The sequence below is a fragment of the Serpula lacrymans genome (assembly GCF_000218685.1).
Source record: "Serpula lacrymans var. lacrymans S7.9 unplaced genomic scaffold SERLAscaffold_6, whole genome shotgun sequence".
Taxonomy (NCBI): domain Eukaryota; kingdom Fungi; phylum Basidiomycota; class Agaricomycetes; order Boletales; family Serpulaceae; genus Serpula; species Serpula lacrymans.
In genome coordinates this window covers 1,151,773-1,172,922 of record NW_006763295.1, presented here as the reverse complement: position 1 = coordinate 1,172,922, position 21,150 = coordinate 1,151,773, and the positions used below count along the sequence as shown (strand labels likewise).

Here is a 21,150-nt window from a genome sequence, read left to right as displayed (position 1 = left end):
TATGTCCTAACTTCGCCTAGATACCCACCTTAACATCAGAACACCAACTAGGCATGTCTGATTTGTTACCGCCATCGCCCTCAGCTCTTACCCATAGTAGCCGCCCATTCAACCCTTCTCCAAGCGCACTCAGTTCTTCGGTTGCAGGAGAAAGTTTCTTCACTGACTACTCGAAAAATGCAGCAGCATCATCAAGTTCCCTCTCGCTTCCCCAAATTCAATCTCCAGCATCCATTGATCTCCGGCTGAAACCTGGATCATCTCTCTCACATACATACATTAACGGTACTTCATCTATGCCAGCCTCGATAGATACCTGGTTAGGCCCGCCTGTTCACCCGCTCGACTATCGTGCATTGATACACTCACCAGATTCAACGCTCGAACGGCTGGCACAAACGGTAGATGATCTTACTCAGTGGTTGTCTGTGGTAGAAGTTGGCTTCACAGCTATGCTTGAAAAATCTAAAGAGGAATCAATAGCAGAAGAGCAAGAGCAAGAGGACTCTGCGCCAGAGAACTACAGCAATGGCCATGTCAATTCTGGAACCTAACAGCCAGTTTACTTTGAATCTGTCAGGGGACCGTCATTTATATCATAATCCGTCATCGCATACCATAATGTGCATCTATTGGTATATTACTGCATAAATACATTCCTTCATTCCATGCAATCTGATCAACCAGATTTGTGCGGCAGTGAAAAGCTACTTAAGCACTATCTGCATCAAACAAACTGATGTTTCACAAGGTATTCAACGATAATTCGGACAGCCTCTGCAACATCGCATTCGTCGGTCTTGATGTGTATTTCAGCATTCTCGGGCGCTTCATACGGTGCAGAAATACCAGTGAATTCTATACATTTCTGCTAAGCAACCCACAGATTTCGAAATGTTGGAAGACAAACCTTTTATCTCTCCAGCTCGCGCCTTCTTGTACAGCCCTTTTGGATCACGTTGTTCAACAACGCTCAGAGGAGCATCGACGAATACTTCGATGAAACTGAGACCTGCTTTATCGTGGAGTTCACGGGCCAGCCGACGATCTGCTCGATATGGGGAAATGAATGCGGTGACAGCAATACAAGCAGAATCTGCAAACAGTTTCGAAACCTGGTAAAATTGGGATTTGTCAGGAAAGATGCAATCGTGAAATGTCATTGCCATACCTCTCCGATCCGCCTGATGTTCTCCGTCCGTGATGCCTCGTCGAATCCAAGATCTTTATTCAGCCCAAAGCGTATATTATCGCCATCGAGACGATAGGTGAATTTGTGGAGATGTAGGAGATGTTGCTCGAGGGCACACGCAATAGTGGACTGCAATCAAAACGTCAGCTGCATATATCATAATCAGGTTCTGCACTCACCTTTCCACTGGCACTGAGGCCAGTTAACCATATTGTCACCCCCTTTTGTCCGAGCGACTCAGTCCGTGATGCTGAATCAACAGAACCTGAAAGAAGCCTTCAGAACTCGAATATCTTTTATCTTTGCTTCTGTTCTGACGACTGAACATACCAGCATGGAATGTAATGTTCGTGGCCATGAGTACCGTTATTTATCGACCTGGATGTGTACGTATACCGTCGATCCAATGATCTTATCAATTTTGCTTCCAGTGATAAGAGCTAAGTTTCAAAATCACTCGCACCTGCTCTATACACGGCGATATTGGGCTGGATGTATTGTTCTGGGAGTGCAAACGTTTACTATTTTCGAAACGAGGGCCATTTTAATTATGAACGACCGTGATCGATGACTGTACACCAAAGAAATGTCGCAATTTCGTCGAAATCATGATGACTGGGAATAGTACAAACGGTATCAATAGCATAGAAAAACAGAAAACTAACTTCAAATTTACATCTCCCAAAAAAAAAACCGCACAGCAGAGGCACATTCCCTTTCTTTGTTTACTTTGTATTGTAATATTCCCCAAAATCATAAACTATTACTGCATACCCATACCACAATTCGTTTGATCGCGTCCGTTACCTCCTCTGTACAGAGAGGCTGACCTACTGGCGGGCAATGCAAGAATAAGACTTTGGAAGCCTTATCGTGTTTCATGCCCGACCGCTTTCCTTCAGCCAGCGAACAGTAGTAAATGAAGTCACAAAGGTAATGGCCTGCGTCCATCGAAGTGTATATCTGCTACGAAAGAACACAGCAAATCGCTACTCAGTTTCGCCAAAAACCCAACAAAACGGACTAACCTCGATTCCTTCCCTCTTAAGATGTTGAACTAGTTTCTCCACATCAATGTCCGTGTATATTTCTTCTGGAAAGTTCTCGTATCCTTTCCCAAAACCACGCTTGGGTAGCTCGCCGCCATCAGTTGTAGTCTCCAGCGCATACTCACCCAACCTCGCCCTCTCCATTCGCTCTGCCTCAGATGGCTCTGCAGGGCGTCTTTTCGCGTCATCTGATGCGATACGGACGAGAGGCGCAAGGCAACCCTTGGAATCTTTCATATTATAGCCAAGTTTGTGACCCTGCCTTTCCATCCGCAACGGCCCTCTTCCCGCTACACCCACGTGAAAAATGAGATCATAGCCATCAACTGGCGGTGGGATGGTAGGATACAAAGGGTCCATCGAGGTAGGCAAGACAGGAGGGCGAGCGTGCAATCCGGGAGCAATGGCCAGGACACCCTCGTACGTGACGGGTACCTCGAGAGTCGTGATGTGAATTTGTCGAGGCATCTGTCCGACTTCATCTGTCTGCTCCAACACGATCTGATCGTCGCACACAACCGGCTCAGAAGGAACATCGATGTTGAGAACGGTATTGTGCAACGGTTTTACGGCCAACCATGATGGGTTTTCAAGATAGCGAGAAAATGGCTAAGCTTACACGTAAAGTCAACACTGCTCGTACAATACGAGTATAGCAAAAGATAAGTTTTCATAGAAAAACTCACACCAAAACCGGTGACCAGGACGCGAATGGGATTTTCCTTGAGAGTCTGGAGAGTTGCACTGTCGATAGCTGGCATCGTGGCTTATCAGTATGGCGTATAGGATAAATCAGGAAAGCACGAGTGCGCACGGGCCACACGGCGTGGTTATGCAAAGAAATTGCCAGTAAGGAGAAATTCAATGAGGGCCTTATAACTGTGACTAGAACAAGGAGCAGAAAAAAGTACTGTGCTGTGCTGGCACTGCAAACAATCTACGCGTGAATTTGTTCGCGCCTTGACCAGTCGGATATCGACGGCATAGCACTTAGTAAGACCCCGAAAACTCAACGGCACCTCTCAAAACTTTACATTCCAGAAGAGTGAGATCCAGTCCCACAAGGCATAACTGTCGGGTGTAAAGCCCCTTATAAGCATTCTGAAGCAGAGCAGAAGAGGCACAAGGCACAGGGATCATCACGATGTGATGCAGCCCGGCATCTACTTCACACCCTAGTACTCTTGCGATCGCTCTCCCAGACGTACGCGGTTCACCCAGTGGGGTGGTAATAAAAATCCACACACCATGTCGTAACGACTTGCGAAGGCGACGTGACCAGGAGGTGGAAAGACGGACAATGCCAGAATACCCTAGCCTTCAAAGCGGTGCTCATCAAAAAACGTACGAGAAACACGCTTCAGATTACACGCCAAGCAGACGAGGACTGCAAAAAATGCACTATGCGAACGGGATATGTCGAGGAAAGGGTAAATTGTTATCCGCAGCATACATGGTTATGGGCTACCCTAACAATCTAACGCCATCTATTATACCGATTCTAAAGCAGATATGAGGTAAAGAATCATAGATATTAAGGAGAAAACATACGTTGCAGAAGGTTGTTCAGTTTGTTCACCCTCGATGAAACACTAAGGTCGATGGTCTTGTCACCAAAATCAACAACAATTCCACCCAACAAAGCCGGGTTGACCTGAAGCGGAACAAAGTAAGCGACACGAAACGTTGTAACAAACAAAATACGGTATACCTTGTTCGTCACTTTCAAAGACTTGGCTTGCTGGACAGCGGAAGACTGTTTAAGAACAGTCTCTAGCCGGGAAGAAATATCCCTGGGCAAAGGAGAAGCGGATGTAACTGTGACCGTCAACTCTCCCTTGTACTTGGCAACGAGCTCATTGAAGCCCTCGATTACTCCTTGTGTCTCTCCAAGTCTGCCATTCTCCGAAAGGATCGCGAACAAATTTTTTGTGACGTCGGATATAGGTTCTTTCTTGGCACCAGTGCCCTCCGCGCGAGAATACAACGTCGCAAGACCCGCACTGCGGTCGTTTGCTGAGAGCGTCGGGTTCGTGACGAAGGCGTTCAGCTCGGGAGTCTCTTTGATGGTGTTAGAGATGGCGTTTAGTTCCGTCTGAACTTTGCTGAGAACCTGTGGTGATTTTGCCAGGGCAGCCGAGTATGCAGCATTGGAATATTTCAATGCTATGGACGACGCAGCACGTCGTCCGATACCAGCTGAGACAACAGAGGAGCGAAGAGCTGAGCACAACATTGAACACCGAATTCTGAAGTGTGCAAAATATCCTTGTCGACGTCTACACCCGTCAGCAAGCGGAGTTACAAACGAGCCCGGAGCCACCCGTCCTCAACTCAAATTAGATAAGCACATGATACAGTAAGAAGAAGAGAACTAGAAGTCCAATTTCACAAATGCTATGACAGTGTTGCATATTACAGTTCAAGTAGTGTACAATCTTCCCTTTTTCGTCACAACCCGCGTTGGCTCTCCTATCGCTTTTCTTTTCGAAAGCGTTCAGCAAGGTATCTGTCAAAGAGCTCAGCAAATTCAACCAGAAGAACACGAAGATAACTGACCCTTCAGCACCCCACAAGGAGAGCAGTCCCACAGAGATAATAGAGACAATCTGCCTGTCCCACCTTTGCCTGTCCCAGTTGATAAGACCAAGATAACCAACCGTACCGAGAACGGCCACATTGACTATAGAAATGACGTCAAGTTCATGTCTTGGTCATGAAGCAAACACTATACCCAGACCAACAAGACCGCCCAAAACACCTGGACGAAGGATGTGTTCTCGTGCAGAGGTGTAGAACAACATGCCTTCTTGCCTCGCACGGTGCTCTTCCTCTCTTCCCATGGGTGTCTGAAGGTGCTTCTCTGCAGCGTAACCCTCTGCAGAGAGCAATAACAATGTACTAGCGATAGCAGAACTGATGGCTGTTCTGTCACGTCGCAGGTCGGGTCTTGTATAAAATGCGTAACCGCCAGCTGACAAAAGACCGACATTTACTAGAGGTCAAAGTTCAACAAAAAAAAAATTCACTAATGAAAGACTTTAAAAGCACGTACCAAGACCCAACAGGCCACCAGCCACACCTGGCCGGAAAAGATAGTGCTTGGTGAGCTGCCACAAGTAGGCACCTTCTGCTTCAGCTTCTTGTAAGCGCCTACTTCCCGGTGAATTCTTCTTGCCTCTGCCCGCACCCGATGAACTTGGAAGTTCGCCACGAATGAAGTCTTCGGGAGGGCGATTTTCGGAAGTATATGTAGCTGGCGTTTCTCTGAAATCTGATGACACGACATTGACTTTGCTAGCGTCGTCTGCAATATTGTCAACAGAAGATGAATGGGTGTTCAGGAGCGACGGATTAGCGTGAGGCTAAAATGCAATCTGTCAATGAACAAAAGTGTCAGTAAGGGTAGTGGGCCCGTACCTGTTGGGAAGGGGGAGGTGCGTCGTGTGCGGCGATAGAAGCATATGACATGGTAAACAAATTGATAGGAGGAAATTGCAATGTGGTCTCACTGCGAGAACAGCAAACTTAAGAGGATACAGAGCATGATGTCACTGCAAGGTAGAACAGACGTCATGGCATTGCAGGTCACGTGCGTAATATACATGTCACAAATGAGTCACAGAAATAGAAAGAAAGAAAAAACCTGTGGTGGAGTAAAGCAGTCGATGAGCATACAGCAGACACATCACATAAAATTTAAAAGAAAATAAAGAATCAGATGGCTGTTCTTAGTTTTTGTATATGGTTATCACCATCGCCAGAATTGGCTTCGGAGGTTGGTGATTGAAAAAATCATCAGAAGGTGGGATAAAGAACCGCCGCTCACCTACGCACTGCACTAGCAAAGCTGTAGCCAAAGCAGATATCGTTAAAAAGTATAAGCCTAGAAACATAGTATAGTCAGGACACAAAAACGAACAAGCAAACGACATGAAAAAAATCAGAGATGCAACGTATTGGCTGTGTGCTCTACCATTCGTCTTCGCTCGTAAGCTACGACTGGGGCGGCAACGAAATCATCAAGATAAAAGCCAAGAAACAATTCTTACCTAGAGTTTTGATCTGTACCTGCTCAGCAAATTTGTCACACAACGCGTCGACATTGTCAAGAAAATGTTGAGGTATCCCGCTCCTTATTTATCCAAACATTGCATGGACCGTGCGTGAGAATTAATTCTTACCCGCTGGCAGTAACTTAGGAAATGGCATGTTATGAACTATAGTAAAGAAAGGTATCGTATCTGGAAGGTATACCGATACCATAGCGCTTGTGATATAAAGCGAACGTGGGTCATATGGATAAATCATAGCACCGACATGATAAGAGGGAAAATAAGGAAAATGGTAATGAATGCAACGAAACAAACAAAGAAAACACATCAGCAGATTCAAGAGGACATGAAAGATTAGAAGACGTCCATGGAATGTGGACAGTCAGCCGCTATATGCCCATGACTCTCGCAGTCTACACAAAATAGATCAGAAGGGTCTGCGGTAACGCTCAACTGTGGCTGTCCGAGCTTCGAATTGCCGTTGGGTGTCGCATCGTCCTTCAGCAGGTCGCAGTTGAAAATATCGTGGCCTGGCCTCTCGCAAATCTCGCACACTTGGATATGTTGCGTGTGTCCAGATAAACTGTCCATGCTGGAAATGCTGGCCGTCGACGATGAATCGCGTTGCTTTCCTGCTTGCATCGGCTCAAGGCTGTTCTTGGACGATTTCTTGCGAGTCAGCTTCTCTTTGAGCCGTTCAACTTCTTGCTCAAGCTCATCCTGACAAAATATTAATATCATATATCACATGAAAATGGCTTGAACCTACTTCATGATAAATCTGTCCAGTTGCAGGCATCATTGAACGCCATGCAGTCTTAACGTCTAGAAATAACATACCTTAGATTCCACTAGCGCTTCCAGCTCGCTGATCTCTTTATTCAGCTAGACAGATCAGGTAAGTACTGCGCATATACAAGAATTAGGATAATGAGACATACATCATGAGTAATGCGAGCATGCTTCATCTCTACTTCATTCAGACGCTTGCGGAGTTGTTCAATTTCGAGCTACATTCACATGAGCAGCAGCCAACAGATGTAAGAACCTTGGACGCACCTCATATTTGACCTTTTGTTCCTTGAATGCCATCTGTAGTGATACCATATCACTAGACTCCAGACCAGGAGACCTCGCAGAGCCGGCTTCCAGTATAGCTTCTTCATGCAACAGACTTTGCTCGACATGCTCCTCGAGCTGCTTAAGCTCCTAAAACAACTTTCAGAGGGCATCATATATCAGGGATCTCTCAATGCTTTACCTGGCGGAGCTGTTCAGTTTCAGAAAGTTCAGAAAGGAGCAGCTTGTTCTCAGCTTCCAAGACCCTGTTGCGTTGAGCAGCAGCGACATTCTCCTTCTGTAATTCTTGGACTATATGCCTGCATATAACTTATCAGCTTGTGCATGAATACTCACTCAGAACTGTACTCACTTCAAGCCCGTAATCTCTTCTCGCGTAGCAGCAGCCTGCGATTTCGAGGGAGTAGAAGGTGGACCACTGACTGAGACCTCGCGGTTCAACCTCTTCTTCAGGGCTTCCAGCTCCAAAGTCCGTTCTTCCAACGTCTGGCGGAGAGATAGCAATATCTGCTCCGCTTCCCGGTCGGTCTGCGGAGCATGGTTAAGCACGTACTCAATACTCGCACTGACAAGCTTACTGGAGAGGTCGACTCTTTCTCTGATTCGGCCTTGAATTGTGCAAAGCTCTCAGTAACTTCTCGGGTAGCCGCACGAGATTGCTCCAACAGCGTTCTAAGTTCTGAGATTTCTTCTGTCAACCGTGCCCGTTCTATAGCAGCTCGGTTCGCAGCTTCTGGCGACTTTGGAGTGTCAACTCCAGCACCAGTTACTAAATTATCGAGATTCTTTAAACACGAAAGTCAGAAAGAATAAACAAGTGGCTGGGAGGGAAAATTTACCGTAAGTTCCGCTCTCAAACCTTCGATTTCCGCTTGAGCGTTCTCTAGGGCTAGTGTACTTTCCCTCAAAGCTTCTTCAACCTCCTCCACACGCCCTTTGGCAAGGGTCTCGGCCTTCAGGATCTGTTCAACCTCCCTTCGTCCTTCATTAAGTTCATTCTTCATCGCTTCCTCCTTATCCTTGTAGCGTCTGATGCGCTCTCGGATAGCAACTTCTTCTCTTTCTGATGTCGTACGTACATCTTCAAGTGTGTCTTCCAAAGAAGATATCTTCCTTTGCAGGTGCTGTACTTGTTCCCTTAAGTTCTCATTGTCGATTTCGGCGGCTGAAGAAGCACGTTGTAGTGCAGCACTGGGTGACATAGGCATTGTGGACTTCTTCACTTGATCTTCCAGCACAACTATTCGATCTTCAAGCTCATATCGCTTGGTATCCGCTTCACTCAGGCGCTCTTCATAAAGAGCGATAGTTTCCTACAATAGCTTCCGTCAACATCAGAAAAATCACAGGAGCGAAGAGCCTACCTGGCCTGCCTGACGTAACTCATTAATCTCTCTTCTATCATGTTCAGACTCTGTAGTGAGCTTCTCGTTACGAAGCTCAAGAGAAGAGATCTCGACATTCTTCGCCTTCAAAATAGTGTTGGTTTCATGCTCTACTCCTTCCTTAGTTTCGATGGCTTCCTTCAAGGTTTTGACCAAATTATCTCTGTCCGTCAGATTTACCTGGAGGTCCGCGAGACGCATTTCAGTATCACTTTTGGTTCTATTCAGTTCCGCCTGAACCTCCTGAGAGGACCGTTCGAGGGATTCGACCTTGGACTCTCGTTCTTTGAGGGAACGGTCTGAAGTCCTTAGTTCAGATTCTAAATCGGTTATCCTCTTGAGTGCTGCATCTAATTCAGTTTGTACGGCGCTCACGAGCTCCTGAGCCCTGGAGTCTTCGGGTTTGCTCGCCACAGCGCCTTCTCGCAAAGTGGCGTTCTCGCGCTGAAGAGAATCTATCCGAGATTCGAGGTCATCGATACGGACTTGGTATATCTGGTTATCTGAACCCGCAGATGGCAGAGAAGTCCTCGATGCAGGACGGCCAGCCGCAACTGCCTTCCCGGTTATCAACATGTTGATCTTATCTTGTAACGCCTGCCCTGTGTTTTCCAAATCCGAGATAGATTGCTTTTCCGTAAGCATCGACGTATCTTGGATAGGTGGGTCATCGTTCAGTGAAATCGAGCGAGTACTGATCAAATTGCCAGGGGAAGGTGGGGGAGGCATTGCGACTGCACTGGGAACTCTCGGCCTAGGCGTGGCTAACGATGGGCGACCCTTGGATCCTGGGGTGAGATATCCACTATTAAGTCCAGTACTCCGCGCCCCAGAGGCTTTGGGCGTGCTGAACGGAGACATGGTAGTTTTAGTAGGTGAATTAAAGCCTAATGAGCCTTGAGTAGTAGGAGATGAGACGGAACGAGACGAGAGATCTGGGAGGCTAGTAGAGCCTACACTGGGGCTGCGCGTACTTAATTGCTTGGCGGTTAAGCCAACATATTTGGATGCACGAGACCCCATTGTAATCTTGCTTTCCGGAGTATTAGGTTTTGCTGAAAACTGCATAGACGAAGGAGGGACGCTTGTGCTGGTTTGTAAGGTAGGTTTGGGACGAGCACGAGCGGCGGGTGTAAGGCCTGGCGTGATACGACCAGTAGATATAGACGGTGCCATCTTTCCGCTGAAGGAAGGTGTAACTCGACCGTTGGATATCGATGCAGAAGGAGTTATCCTTCCGCTGGCAAGAGAAATAGACGATGAAGGTGTGATTCTCCCGGAAAATGATGGTGTGATGCGGCCGCTGTAAGATGAAGCGACCGACGAGGGGCGATAGTTCAGACCCACAGTTGGTGCTGAGAGTTTGGCCGTAGCTACAAAAACTCCACAATTAAGAGGGCATGTAAAGTAAATCTTCCTAGAATTATGGGGTCAGTATGGAACAACCATGTATGCAGACACGATGGTGGAAATGCAAAAGTGGTACCCGAACGGCGCAAGATCGAGATAGCACCAACAGCAGAATATGAGCTCCATGTGTGAGAGCCGTCTGCCTGGTATACTACTGAATTCGCGGAGTCAAGGGCAGTGGGTTAGGCATACCTGACTACGCCACCGCTCTCGTTCGAATTGAAAGACGTTCGTACAGTACACGTATTTGATAAAGGCACAGATACTCACCCGTTGACAGTTCCGTTGTTTTTTCCCTTCCCAGAAAATCCACCACTAAGCTCAACGCCTGCCCAGAGTCCGGCCTTTCCTTCAATCTCCCCGATATACCTCAAAGTGCCCTCGTACCCTAGGGATTCAATCCTGACATTGTCTCCAATATCAAAGACCTTTCCAGCTCTGCTAACGCTTCTTCCAAATAAATCTGACTGACGGCTTGCTGGGCGTGCGGGGGTTTTCCTATGGTTAGCGGTGGACGATGAGGCGACCGAAGAAGGGCGACCTGCTACGGAGCGTCGCCCAGACTTCAGGAAGCTGACATTTGCAGGAGGTGAAGGTGGATGAGAAGTGGTGCTTGAGAGACTTGTACGATGCTGAGCGGGGTCGTTGGACTTGATTGCGTCTGCAAATGCGCGAGACATGTATTCGAGGTCCTGGTCTGGGGCTGCATTCTGAGCGCTGGAAGAAGAGCGAAATCTACCTGGTGTAGGTATATTGCTGACTTTACCAGGAGTGGGTATTCCAGAATACCTGGGCTTTCCAGGTGTTGTCGACATTGGCTTTCTTTTCTTTCAGACGTTGTTCAGACTTCGAATGCAAACCAAAGTGTGAACGTCCAAACGCGTCTCCCTCAGCCACGTGACATACTGGCAATCACTCCGTAGCATTCTCCAATTGTCCATCTCAGGCGCTCCGGCACAGCAGATCTAGGGTGATTTAATTCGGGTCTACACATGTCTTATCACATCATGTCGAGTTATGCAAACAATATATAATTGCTTTGTGGTCATCTTGTTGAGATGGCGACGGACGAGTCCACATGATGTTTCATAGGAGCAAGACAAGACTAATTTACAACATGTTTAATAAATTAAGATTCTTCGATGTTACACAACCATGCATCGCTATGCACAACTTATGCTTATTTGAGAGCACAATTTTAGTTGACCGCGACAGTCTGCAAAGAGTTGACATAGTCAACCCTGTATTGGTTTGCATCTGTCTCAGGGCCCCTGTTGTAGGCGATCCATTTCGGCTCATCCTGTACATATTGACATTCAATACAGGCCGTAAACAGTATAGTAATGTGCTTACTTTGAATAACCTCATGGTCCTGACGGCATTGTTTTCATCGAGAGTGAAACGATGGTAGATACCAGCAGGAAGGACCATCAGATCGCCCGCACCCATGTGGCAGCGGATCCAGGATTCGGTGTCGTGTTCTTTGATACGGTCAAAGTGAGGACAAAATGTTGCTTCCGGGGTTGAAGACGAAGACATACCACGGACATCAAAGAAACCACTTCCTTTCATGATGTACCTGATTTCTTCATCCTCATGCATGTGCCTGCAATCAGACCCGAGTGAGCTACAAGAAACGATAATTGCAGTGAAACTACGACCACTTACTCGTGGTAAAAGGTTTTAAGCTTTACCTCCAATTGATCGCCCAGCGACTCCTTGCTAATGGCAATCACATCTCGGTTTTTGTAGTTTCTCTCTTGAGCAACCTCGTCAACTTTCCGTTCGTACAAACCTTCCTCGTCAATCGGGATGTGCCAGTGAAGGACACCGATAGACTTGAGGGTCTCGTCAGAGACAGAGTTCCCAGAATCATGAGGAAGACGCTGATCGCCTGGCAAGTTATCAAAGTAATAAGCTCTCATTGTGAGTGGTACAGTGGAAGAAGGTGGAAACAAATGGAGTTCGTGAGTGGCTGGACTACTTATACCTGTGTCACGCAATCATGAGATCGTTCTACGACAGTATCCGACTTTGGAACAGCTTATGAATAGCTCAGATGGCATGGAGCTTTCTTCGGTTCTCATCACTGTGATCCACGAACTTCGCTCAGTCACCACTGTCCCCAAAAAGTGATCAGTTACTCAATGTATACAATTAGTATACTACTGCGACCCGTTAAATTTTTTAGAAGTCAAAATCAGATCACCATACAAAATCGTCAATCATTTTGGTGTAGCCCTGGACCACTGTCGTCATATATCGAGTTTAGACCTCATAGACCTATGTCCCTGGATGAAAATTGCATCTGACAAATAAAAGCTAGCCACGATATAGACGGACAGAGTCCAACGATAGCAAGAATCGACAGGTATGTATAACTTGAACGGATAAAAAGGGGGTCGTGGTAAGGAACTTGAGTCATGGGATGTGATTCAGCGGAAAGTCGGGCCTCCGTGTAAACTATGGGCAAGGCTATGGGTCTAGAAACAATGCATGTCCCTAGGTGTCTATCAACGTCAGTTGACTAGTTCGCAAAATATACTTGGAGACATACCATGTCAATCACAGACGATGAAAATAAACAACAATCACACTGGGCGACTTGTCATGGGGGCGAAGCCTTGGGTTCACGCCACGTTTACAGTCGGTGCATCCTAAGATTAAACCTACCGGCACTCCGTGTGTCTCATAGGCCTTTAGTTGCGGGTCATCCATTCAAGAGAGAGCAAGCTCAAGATTCAAAGAATAGAAGACGTCCAAGACATGCATGTCCCACAAATCATTGAGCTTGGCTGGAGCCGTGCTATCGGAGTCACAATGGCGGGCGGCGATAGCCGTAAACCCAAAATTTTGCAGCTCGACAGCGCTTGCCCCATCGCCAACCAAGGCATACAGCACAGCGGATCCATATTTACTCCAAAATGTCGCGATTTTTCAGACAAGCCGGCGATTCTGATTCTGAATCTGAGGAGTCCGATGAGGAGCTCTTGACTAGCGGTGACGAAGATGCCCCAGCAGCCAAACCTGCCGCCAAACCAGCCATGTCTCGTTTCTTGCGAAAAACTGGCAGCGATTCCAGCAGCTCAGATTCTGAATCTGAATCGGATGATGACGACGATAGCGATGGTTCGGATGATGAGGCGAAGGTGGAGAAGAAGAAATCGAGGTTTGTACGCAGTGATTCCGAGGACGAGGAGAGTGACGAGGATGTCAAACGAGTGGTGAAAAGTACCAAAGATAAACGATTGGAAGAAATCGAGGCTACTGGAAAAGTAATGGATAACGGGTTAAAGATCAACGACTGGGTAGCCATATCTGGAGGTGAGTCTGTTGTCCGTTCATATCTACCTGTGGGTTTAACCTTTTTCACACAGAGTTCGACAAGTTGCTGCGTCTTGTGCAGCGGCAGAGCAATGTTGCTGAACCGATCCCACCATTCTTTATCCGTACGCTTTCGAGTTTAGAAACATCGCTCAATGTAGCACTGGCTAAGGAGAAAGAGGCGAAGAAGAAAATGAATGCTACCAACGCCCGTGCCCTCAATTCCATGAAACAGAAAGTGAGAAAAACGGCAAAGGAGTATGAAAAGGAACTGAAACAGTATCAAGAGGTATGCAAGAATAACTACACTAATGAAAACAGTGTCTATAACTGGAAATAGGATCCTGAAGCATTTGAAAGGGAATATGCTGCTCATGCTCCACAGGCGGAGACCGTAGTGAAAAAGAAAAAAGCAAAGAAAGCACTTGAAGATACTGATGCCGAGGAGGAAGAGGCAGTTGACCAATTTACTACAGTTGGAAAAGGTGGTAAAGCTATGCAGTTCACCGCCGATGCTATCTTCAAGACACTTCAGCTTGTTAATGAAGCTCGTGGAAAGAAGGTAATTTCGACCTGCAAATTTGTACATTCCTTTTCTAACTGTATGGCAGAACACCGACCGAGGAGAACAAATTCGTATCTTGGAAAAGCTACTAGAGGTTGCCGCAACATCCTACCAGCACATTCGCGTCCTACTTGCTCTCGTTTCCTCGCGATTCGATTACAATTCATCCATCACTTCGTATATGCCAGTGGATCTGTGGATTGCTGCACAAAGCGAGATTGATCAGCTCGTTTCGATAGTTGCCGCTGATACCTCGTATTCTGTGCAGGAAGTTATCGAAGATTATGATGAGCTTGCTGAGCGCTTACCAGCTACCGAAAAAGATGGTATTGTACGGGTTCGGGGCAGCATCATCAGCTTCATTGATCGGTTGGATGACGAGTTTACAAAAAGTTTACAAAACATTGATCCTCACGGTACGGAGTATATCGACAGGTTGAAGGATGAAAAGGTTCTTTACCGCACGATATGCCGCGCTCAAGCATTTTATGAGCGTACGAAACAACAAGACCCTCTTGCTAGAGTGGTCATGCGACGCCTGGAGCATATATATTCCAAAGTGCGTCATATATGCTCGTTAATCCACTCCATTCTAATGTAATGTTTATTTTCTTTTTAGCCTGATCCGGTTGTCCAAGCTCTGGAGTCATCATTAGCCTCTTCTGACATCGTTCCCACCACGACACTTGCTTCTGGTGACACGACGTCATCACTTATCCACTCTCTTTGCGTTCATCTTTACAAGGCCGATAATTCACTCCTACGAACAAGAGCTATGCTCAGCCATATCTACCATTTCGCTCTCCATAATGACTTTTACACCGCTCGCGACATGTTCCTCATGTCGCATCTCCAAGAATCGATTCATTCGGCTGATGTTGCTACACAAATCCTGTATAACAGGACAGTCGTACAACTTGGTCTTTGCGCGTTTAGATGCGGCTTGATTAAAGAAGCTCAAGCGACCTTACAGGACATCTTCACCGCTCAGAGGGTCAAAGAACTTCTCGCACAAGGTGTCCACCAACAAAGGTTCCAAGTCTTAAGTCCAGAGCAGGAGAAAGCTGAGAGGCAGAGACAGCTACCATTCCACATGCACATCAACACAGAGTTACTCGAAGCTGCTTTCCTTGTTTCCAGCATGTTGGTCGAAATACCTCTCTTGGCCAGCATTGAATCAGAGGAACTCAAGAGAAAGGCGATCTCAAAACCATTCCGTCGACTACTTGACTTTGCAGATCGTCAAGTTTTCACGGGTCCTCCAGAAAGTACTCGAGATCACATCATGCAAGCCAGTAGGGCTTTGCAAGATGGCGAGTGGGAGCGTTGCCGCGATTTGATACAAAGTATCAAGATTTGGAGCTTAATGCCAGAAGTAACGTCGGTGAAGGAAATGTTGGCAAAGTAAGCCCGCTTTTGATTTGTATAAAGTCATCATTTTCTAATCCTTCTGTGTAGGCGCATACAAGAACAAGGTCTCCGCACGTACCTCTTCACCTATGCTCCTCATTACAACACACTCTCTTTGTCTCTTCTATCGCGAACGTTCTCGCTGCCACTTCGTACTGTCACGTCCACGGTTTCCAAGATGATTTGGAATGAAGAGCTATCAGCCTCCCTTGATCAATCTGCGGGTGTCATAGTCTTCCACCGTGTTGAACACTCACGCCTACAGCAACTGGCTCTAGTGGTCGCTGATAAGGTTAGCGCAATGGTTGAGCAAAACGAGAAGACTCTTGATCTCAAGCTCGGCGGTACCGGCGGATGGGGTGATAGAGCCGATGGTGGAAAGGGAGAAAAACGTGGCGAACAAACACAAGAACGCCGTGGCCGGGGTGAGCGTGTCAGGGGCAGTACTCGTGGTAAGTTCCGATGGTATTTGTCTGATGCCGTTTCACATCTCCCCCTTACAGGTGGCATGCGAGGTCGGGGTGCACGGTTTGCCCAAGGACTGGGGAACCAGATGTCAGGACATTCGTCGCAAGCAGCACGGTGATACTAACTATACATTCACTGTTATGTTGTACTTCCTTATACATCTACATGTCCTTTTTTGCTCTCAACTCTGCGTTTGGAAGATTCGATATCGCGTAAGGTTTTAAATAATTTCTATAATTGCTAGCAAGCGGCTCTTTCAGATATTTTCGACGATAAAGTACGCTGCGACACCTTGATGATGGTACCAAATCTTCTAAGTTTCAGACTCTTCGCTCTCATCTTCATCTTCATCCTCCTCGTCCTCCTCTTCATCTTCATCGTCATCTTCATCACTACTACTGTCTTCAGGGCCTGCTGCCCAATCTGCTACATCGAGCTTTTCATTGCGATAGGATCCTGTGGTCCTTTGAGTCAGAGTCCCAGTGGTGGACATGGTGGACACTCACCGTTTTCTTCAACTTCATAACCAGCTTGAGTAACACATCGGATCAGTTCAGCTTTGACTCCAACCGTCGTGTTTTTCCCCAAAATACATCCCTCTAACTTAGCACTATAATAGCAACAAAATGTTATATATCACGAAAGCTCAGATCAAAGAAACAATTTACCCATCTGATATGACGCAATGGTCCAAAAGTACACATCCAACAATTTTGACCATCTTTCCGATCACGCAGTGGCTCCCAACTATTGATCTTTTGATGCTTGTCTTCTCTTCGACGCGAGTGAAGTCGCCTATCGCAGAATCTGAAGAGATGTTCGCTTTCTGGTCGATGAGGGCCCTTTTCTGAGGCTCCGATGGGAGCGAGTAGGAAGTGCTTGTGAGGAACTAAGTTTCTTCGAACGTAAACATGACAGTGAAAGGATTCGAAATATGTGAAAGAGATCGTACGTGTCGATTAACATCCAGGTATGATCCCAAATTGTTCGCCCTTAACGTGAAACCATTTTCCGCCCGATGGATAATGACCCCTATACGGAGACTGCTGGTGATAGATTGATCGATGTCGGATTCTGCGGGCGACGATGGCATCGATAGGCCGATTCTACTTTGCTGCGGTGATGATTCTGATGTTCGAGGTTCGAGAGTAGTTAACTTGATCTTCGCGTACACATTTGTATGTAGTGTAGAGTGCTTCATAGATATCGAATTTGATATCGAATCAGCCAACGCACCCAGGGCTAACAGAAGAAGTGAACTAAGTGAAACAAGATTGTTAGATGATGAAACAAACCATGACCGTATTTTATTCGCTTGGTGTTTTGGTATTGAATTTTGCATAACCAAGGAAAGAAGTCTTCGCGAAGTGAGTCGAAATGATGTTTTTGCAAAAGAACGTCCAGGACTGCTCTTTTACAGACATAAACGTGTGAATCGTGGAATTTCGACGATAGCTTCGCTCGCGGATAACTACACACACAAATCTTCAGCGCAGAAACAGACACAAATGGAATTGCAGCATACCTAGTAAGAAGACCCATGCGTAATTCCAACTCCCCGCGGTGATCGGTTCCATCGGGAACATCGACATGCAGTAGTGTACCGGTCACCTCATCCCACACGATTGAAGGAGAGGGAAAAGAGGCCCCCCATTCGTCTGGACTAGATCCTGTACGTTGAGCTTCGAACCAACAAGTCGTGGCAATGGCACCATCAGTCGCACTCTCCGTGCGGAATTTGTTGAGAAGTTTCGAGAGGGGTAGAGAAGGAGGAGGTATGAAATCGCATGGCAGTAGAACGAAATCGTCCTGTATCCGGCTGGCAAAGTGTTTTAGTAGGGAGCACGTTCCACTACTGAGGTCTTGTGATTCGTCGAATGGCTGTAGATCGATGCGTAAGGATGCAAATGAAGTTGTTGTGGAATCGGAGTGTATATAATGTGATATAGCGGCCCGATGAGAGGAAGGGCATATCAGTAATACGTCTATGAACTGATTCAGAAAGAGATGGATAGTTGAAGATGTGATGGCTCACCTTTAATGCCTGATTGCTCCAGCCACGACAGTGGATAATCCAGCATCGGTTTATTGAAGATAGGTAGCAATGCCTTTGGACATGGTTCTTCACCATGCTCACTTGTCAATGGCAATAATCTATGGAAAGAAGTCGCGATTAGATCATTTGCTCCACTGGTATAGATAACTTGAAATTGAGAAAACCGTACTCGTTGCCAAAACCTGCCAATACGACAGCGAGAAATTCGCGAGTGACAGCCTCGACGGGAGTCACATTGAAATTCATGTTTACTGAGGCTGGAGGCTTAAGCTTGAAAGTGAGAAATGGGAGAGCAAGCTGAAGTGCACTTGCCCCGAATCAAAGTTAAGAAACGAGTCAGTTTCCTTTTATGGACTGCTATAATAACGCCTACGACGATCTTGTCATCCGCGAAGTTTTGTCCTGAACACTCGCGGAGACTCTGGTTGACAATCGCGACTTCCGACACTCACCATTCTGACAAATGAAAGTAACTTGGTATGTCTGTGTATTGGACTTGAAAATCCTTTCATTCACAGGCCTGGAGTCCTATATGCTCGAAACGCGTTCCCGAACAAGACATCAACCAACATCTCGATCGTGGATGTCCCGGACCTAGTACTAGTCAAGAAAGCGAAGAAGGGCAGGCGAAAACCTCGTCTTTTCGTAGCGAGGATTCAGACAAACAGCCACCTGTGACAAAAATTGCTCCCATCTTTGGACAGACGCCGAGAAAGATAGACGGTGAACGGTCCAACCAAGCAATCTCAGACTCGAGTTCTCATCATGGCATCAGCACAACGAAAGGCAAAAAACGTGTCATTGCAGTCCCAGCGATGTCCCAACCATCCTCAAAGCGATCCAAAGTCATCTCGTCGCGTCTCAGCTCAGCAGCGCCATGGGCCGAAAGAATTCGACCAAAAAAACTCGCCGAGTTCGTCGGACAGGAGCATCTTACTGGATCTGATTCATTGCTGATGAATATGGTTCAAAATTGTACCATCGGAAGCATGATATTTTGGGGACCTCCGGGGTATGCAGACCCTAGCGCTGTGGTATAATCATCTGACTGCCACTTGTTCAGCTGTGGAAAAACAACCCTTGCTAGGCTTCTTGCGGATCAAACAGATGCCACATTCAAAGAACTAAGTGCTACGTCGTCAGGCATCAATGATGTCCGCGTGGTCTTTGAAGAGGCTAAGGGATCTCTTGTGATGACCGGGAGGCACGTTCTATAATAGATAATCAGAGTGTGGCATGGACTGATCATCGATGCAGACGGACAATATTATTTCTAGACGAGGTGCACAGGTTTAACAAATCACAGCAAGTGCGTTCGTTTTCAGTCATGTAAACATCATTCGAACCGATTTATCAGGACATTTTCCTCCCGTATATCGAACAAGGTCATATTCAAGTATATTTTCTACAGCACACCACTTCTCTGCGCAAAACTGCTGATATAGTACAGTTGATAGGTGCTACGACAGAAAATCCTTCTTTCAAGCTTACAGGTGCTTTATTGAGTCGTTGCCGGTCAGTGGTGTTCTTTATTAGTACCGTCATCCAAAATGAAACAACTTCTTATTGTAGAGTCTTTGTGCTAGAACAGCTTACCGATGATGACATTAAGCAAGTTGTTCGAAATGCCATGGACCGTTTTTCAACGGACGAAGAGCCCTCCGATAGACCCTCAAGCCCTGTGCCTGAAACATCTTCTCAACCGTCATCTATCCATCATCCATCGCAATCAACCGATAGTTCAATTGACTTACCATTTCCTTTATTTCCTCAATTGACAGCACGTGTTATAGCTTCCATTGTTTCACTTTCTACGGGGGACGCTCGGACCGCTATCTCTCTGCTCGAGCTCGTTTTGTCCTCCAAAAAAGATATCACAGAAGCCACTCTACTTTCCTCACTTCGACGGTCTGTATCTGCTTCTTACGATCGAACAGGTGACAGCCATTATGACATGATTTCCGCTCTTCATAAGAGCGTTCGAGGCAGCCAAGGCAACGCGGCCATGTACTGGTTGGCTCGAATGTTGAGCGCCGGAGAGGACCCGATGTACATAGCGAGGAGAATGGTGGTATGCGCCAGTGAAGACGTGGGATTAGCAGATAACCATGCGCTTCCATTGGTCCGTCGGGTATTTCCAGCATAGACTATCTGCGGTTTTTAAAATTTCGTTACAGGCAATTGCTACACTTCAAGCATGCCAAGTGATTGGTATGCCAGAATGTCGCATCAATCTTGCTCATTTGGTGGCGTATCTGTCAGAAGCCCCCAAATCGACTAGGGCGTACCAGGCCTATAATCGAGCTGAGGAAGCGGCGAAGCTGGATCTTACGCTGCCTGTTCCCATACAAATACGGAATGCTCCCACCAACCTAATGAAGGACCTGGGCTATTCCCAAGGATATCGGTACAATCCAGACTATGTGTAAGTGGATATCACGTGTGCTGAACGACGCTAAAGATAGTACCATCAATCTACAGTCATCCGGTGCACAATGAGTACCTTCCAATACAGTTCAGGGGCGAACAATTTTTGAAGGAAGCGGGGGATCTAACAGACCGAAGATGGGACGAAGATGCGCTGGTTGTTTGGGAGAATGAGGAGAACGGAGGAAAAGAGTGGGACGGTAGGAACAATCAGAAGTGATCCGTATCTTCTTTTAACGCCACCAACGGCGTTGTGTAAAAGGTAAGTACGGTCTCTTCAAGTGTCCGGCCCATATTTTTAGCGCTGACCAGATTGGCACAGCTTAAGTGTGGCGTTGACTGTACATATGGGTTCTGAGCACAGGTCAAATAATATAAGGACCGCAGAGAATCTCACATTGCCCTGCGTACCCGGAGGTTCTTTCCACCTGGGTCATAACTTCGTGATCGAGGTACCTGGTATAAAATCCGCGGAGTTCCAAAATGATATCTCAATGATACGACAAAGATGGGACCAAAGACTACTTGGAGTCTTGGAACTGACAGAAAATGATAGAATGATAGTCGTGTGTACTATCTCAGATAGCGCCAGGCACATTATGGAGGCCAGGGCCATTGAATACAGCAAAGAGACAACCCGGACCGTCACATCGGGAGCACTCTTCGACAGAGTTCGCCGAGGTAGAGTGAAAAAAAAGAACCGTTTATTTACATATTGATGTCGGACGG

General features: G+C 46.7%; 9 protein-coding genes across 9 annotated transcripts; 3 read left to right on the top strand and 6 right to left on the bottom strand.

Annotated features, from left to right (window-relative positions):
* Nucleotides 1–53: 53 nt before the first annotated feature.
* On the top strand, nucleotides 54–554 carry SERLADRAFT_387511 (uncharacterized protein; the record flags this gene model as incomplete). The annotated part of the gene is made up of 1 exon (XM_007317538.1): nucleotides 54–554. One exon carries the CDS (start codon nucleotides 54–56, stop codon nucleotides 552–554), a length of 501 nt encoding a protein of 166 aa, XP_007317600.1.
* Nucleotides 555–615: 61 nt separating this feature from the next.
* SERLADRAFT_387508 (uncharacterized protein) lies at nucleotides 616–1,829 on the bottom strand (the record flags this gene model as incomplete). The annotated part of the gene is made up of 5 exons (XM_007317537.1): nucleotides 616–858; nucleotides 911–1,115; nucleotides 1,172–1,321; nucleotides 1,372–1,457; nucleotides 1,523–1,829. The coding sequence occupies 5 exons, from the start codon at nucleotides 1,548–1,550 to the stop codon at nucleotides 728–730; spliced, it is 600 nt and encodes a 199-aa protein (XP_007317599.1).
* Nucleotides 1,830–1,945: 116 nt separating this feature from the next.
* SERLADRAFT_387499 (uncharacterized protein) lies at nucleotides 1,946–3,002 on the bottom strand (the record flags this gene model as incomplete). Its single annotated transcript, XM_007317536.1, has 3 exons — nucleotides 1,946–2,158; nucleotides 2,221–2,850; nucleotides 2,928–3,002. The coding sequence occupies 3 exons, from the start codon at nucleotides 3,000–3,002 to the stop codon at nucleotides 1,946–1,948; spliced, it is 918 nt and encodes a 305-aa protein (XP_007317598.1).
* A 581-nt stretch (nucleotides 3,003–3,583) lies between these two features.
* On the bottom strand, nucleotides 3,584–4,528 carry OSCP (subunit 5 of the stator stalk of mitochondrial F1F0 ATP synthase; the record flags this gene model as incomplete). Its single annotated transcript, XM_007317535.1, has 3 exons — nucleotides 3,584–3,742; nucleotides 3,793–3,895; nucleotides 3,953–4,528. 3 exons carry the CDS (start codon nucleotides 4,475–4,477, stop codon nucleotides 3,732–3,734), a joined length of 639 nt encoding a protein of 212 aa, XP_007317597.1.
* On the bottom strand, nucleotides 4,492–5,743 carry SERLADRAFT_465705 (uncharacterized protein; the record flags this gene model as incomplete). The annotated part of the gene is made up of 5 exons (XM_007317534.1): nucleotides 4,492–4,750; nucleotides 4,801–4,924; nucleotides 4,976–5,236; nucleotides 5,297–5,606; nucleotides 5,662–5,743. The coding sequence occupies 5 exons, from the start codon at nucleotides 5,710–5,712 to the stop codon at nucleotides 4,714–4,716; spliced, it is 783 nt and encodes a 260-aa protein (XP_007317596.1).
* A 5,440-nt stretch (nucleotides 5,744–11,183) lies between these two features.
* On the bottom strand, nucleotides 11,184–12,172 carry SERLADRAFT_465701 (uncharacterized protein; the record flags this gene model as incomplete). The annotated part of the gene is made up of 4 exons (XM_007317533.1): nucleotides 11,184–11,471; nucleotides 11,525–11,652; nucleotides 11,713–11,777; nucleotides 11,840–12,172. The coding sequence occupies 4 exons, from the start codon at nucleotides 12,094–12,096 to the stop codon at nucleotides 11,370–11,372; spliced, it is 552 nt and encodes a 183-aa protein (XP_007317595.1).
* A 923-nt stretch (nucleotides 12,173–13,095) lies between these two features.
* Nucleotides 13,096–16,056, top strand: SERLADRAFT_348528 (uncharacterized protein; the record flags this gene model as incomplete). The annotated part of the gene is made up of 6 exons (XM_007317532.1): nucleotides 13,096–13,495; nucleotides 13,549–13,784; nucleotides 13,836–14,057; nucleotides 14,107–14,619; nucleotides 14,680–15,464; nucleotides 15,519–16,056. The coding sequence occupies 6 exons, from the start codon at nucleotides 13,096–13,098 to the stop codon at nucleotides 16,054–16,056; spliced, it is 2,694 nt and encodes an 897-aa protein (XP_007317594.1).
* A 79-nt stretch (nucleotides 16,057–16,135) lies between these two features.
* On the bottom strand, nucleotides 16,136–18,309 carry SERLADRAFT_465689 (uncharacterized protein; the record flags this gene model as incomplete). Its single annotated transcript, XM_007317531.1, has 8 exons — nucleotides 16,136–16,394; nucleotides 16,445–16,548; nucleotides 16,607–16,827; nucleotides 16,891–17,180; nucleotides 17,234–17,409; nucleotides 17,464–17,923; nucleotides 17,974–18,092; nucleotides 18,164–18,309. 8 exons carry the CDS (start codon nucleotides 18,238–18,240, stop codon nucleotides 16,252–16,254), a joined length of 1,590 nt encoding a protein of 529 aa, XP_007317593.1.
* Nucleotides 18,310–18,887: 578 nt separating this feature from the next.
* Nucleotides 18,888–20,817, top strand: SERLADRAFT_465687 (uncharacterized protein; the record flags this gene model as incomplete). Its single annotated transcript, XM_007317530.1, has 8 exons — nucleotides 18,888–19,006; nucleotides 19,058–19,198; nucleotides 19,252–19,303; nucleotides 19,352–19,509; nucleotides 19,567–20,116; nucleotides 20,172–20,419; nucleotides 20,476–20,683; nucleotides 20,744–20,817. 7 exons carry the CDS (start codon nucleotides 18,951–18,953, stop codon nucleotides 20,639–20,641), a joined length of 1,371 nt encoding a protein of 456 aa, XP_007317592.1.
* Nucleotides 20,818–21,150: the final 333 nt, after the last annotated feature.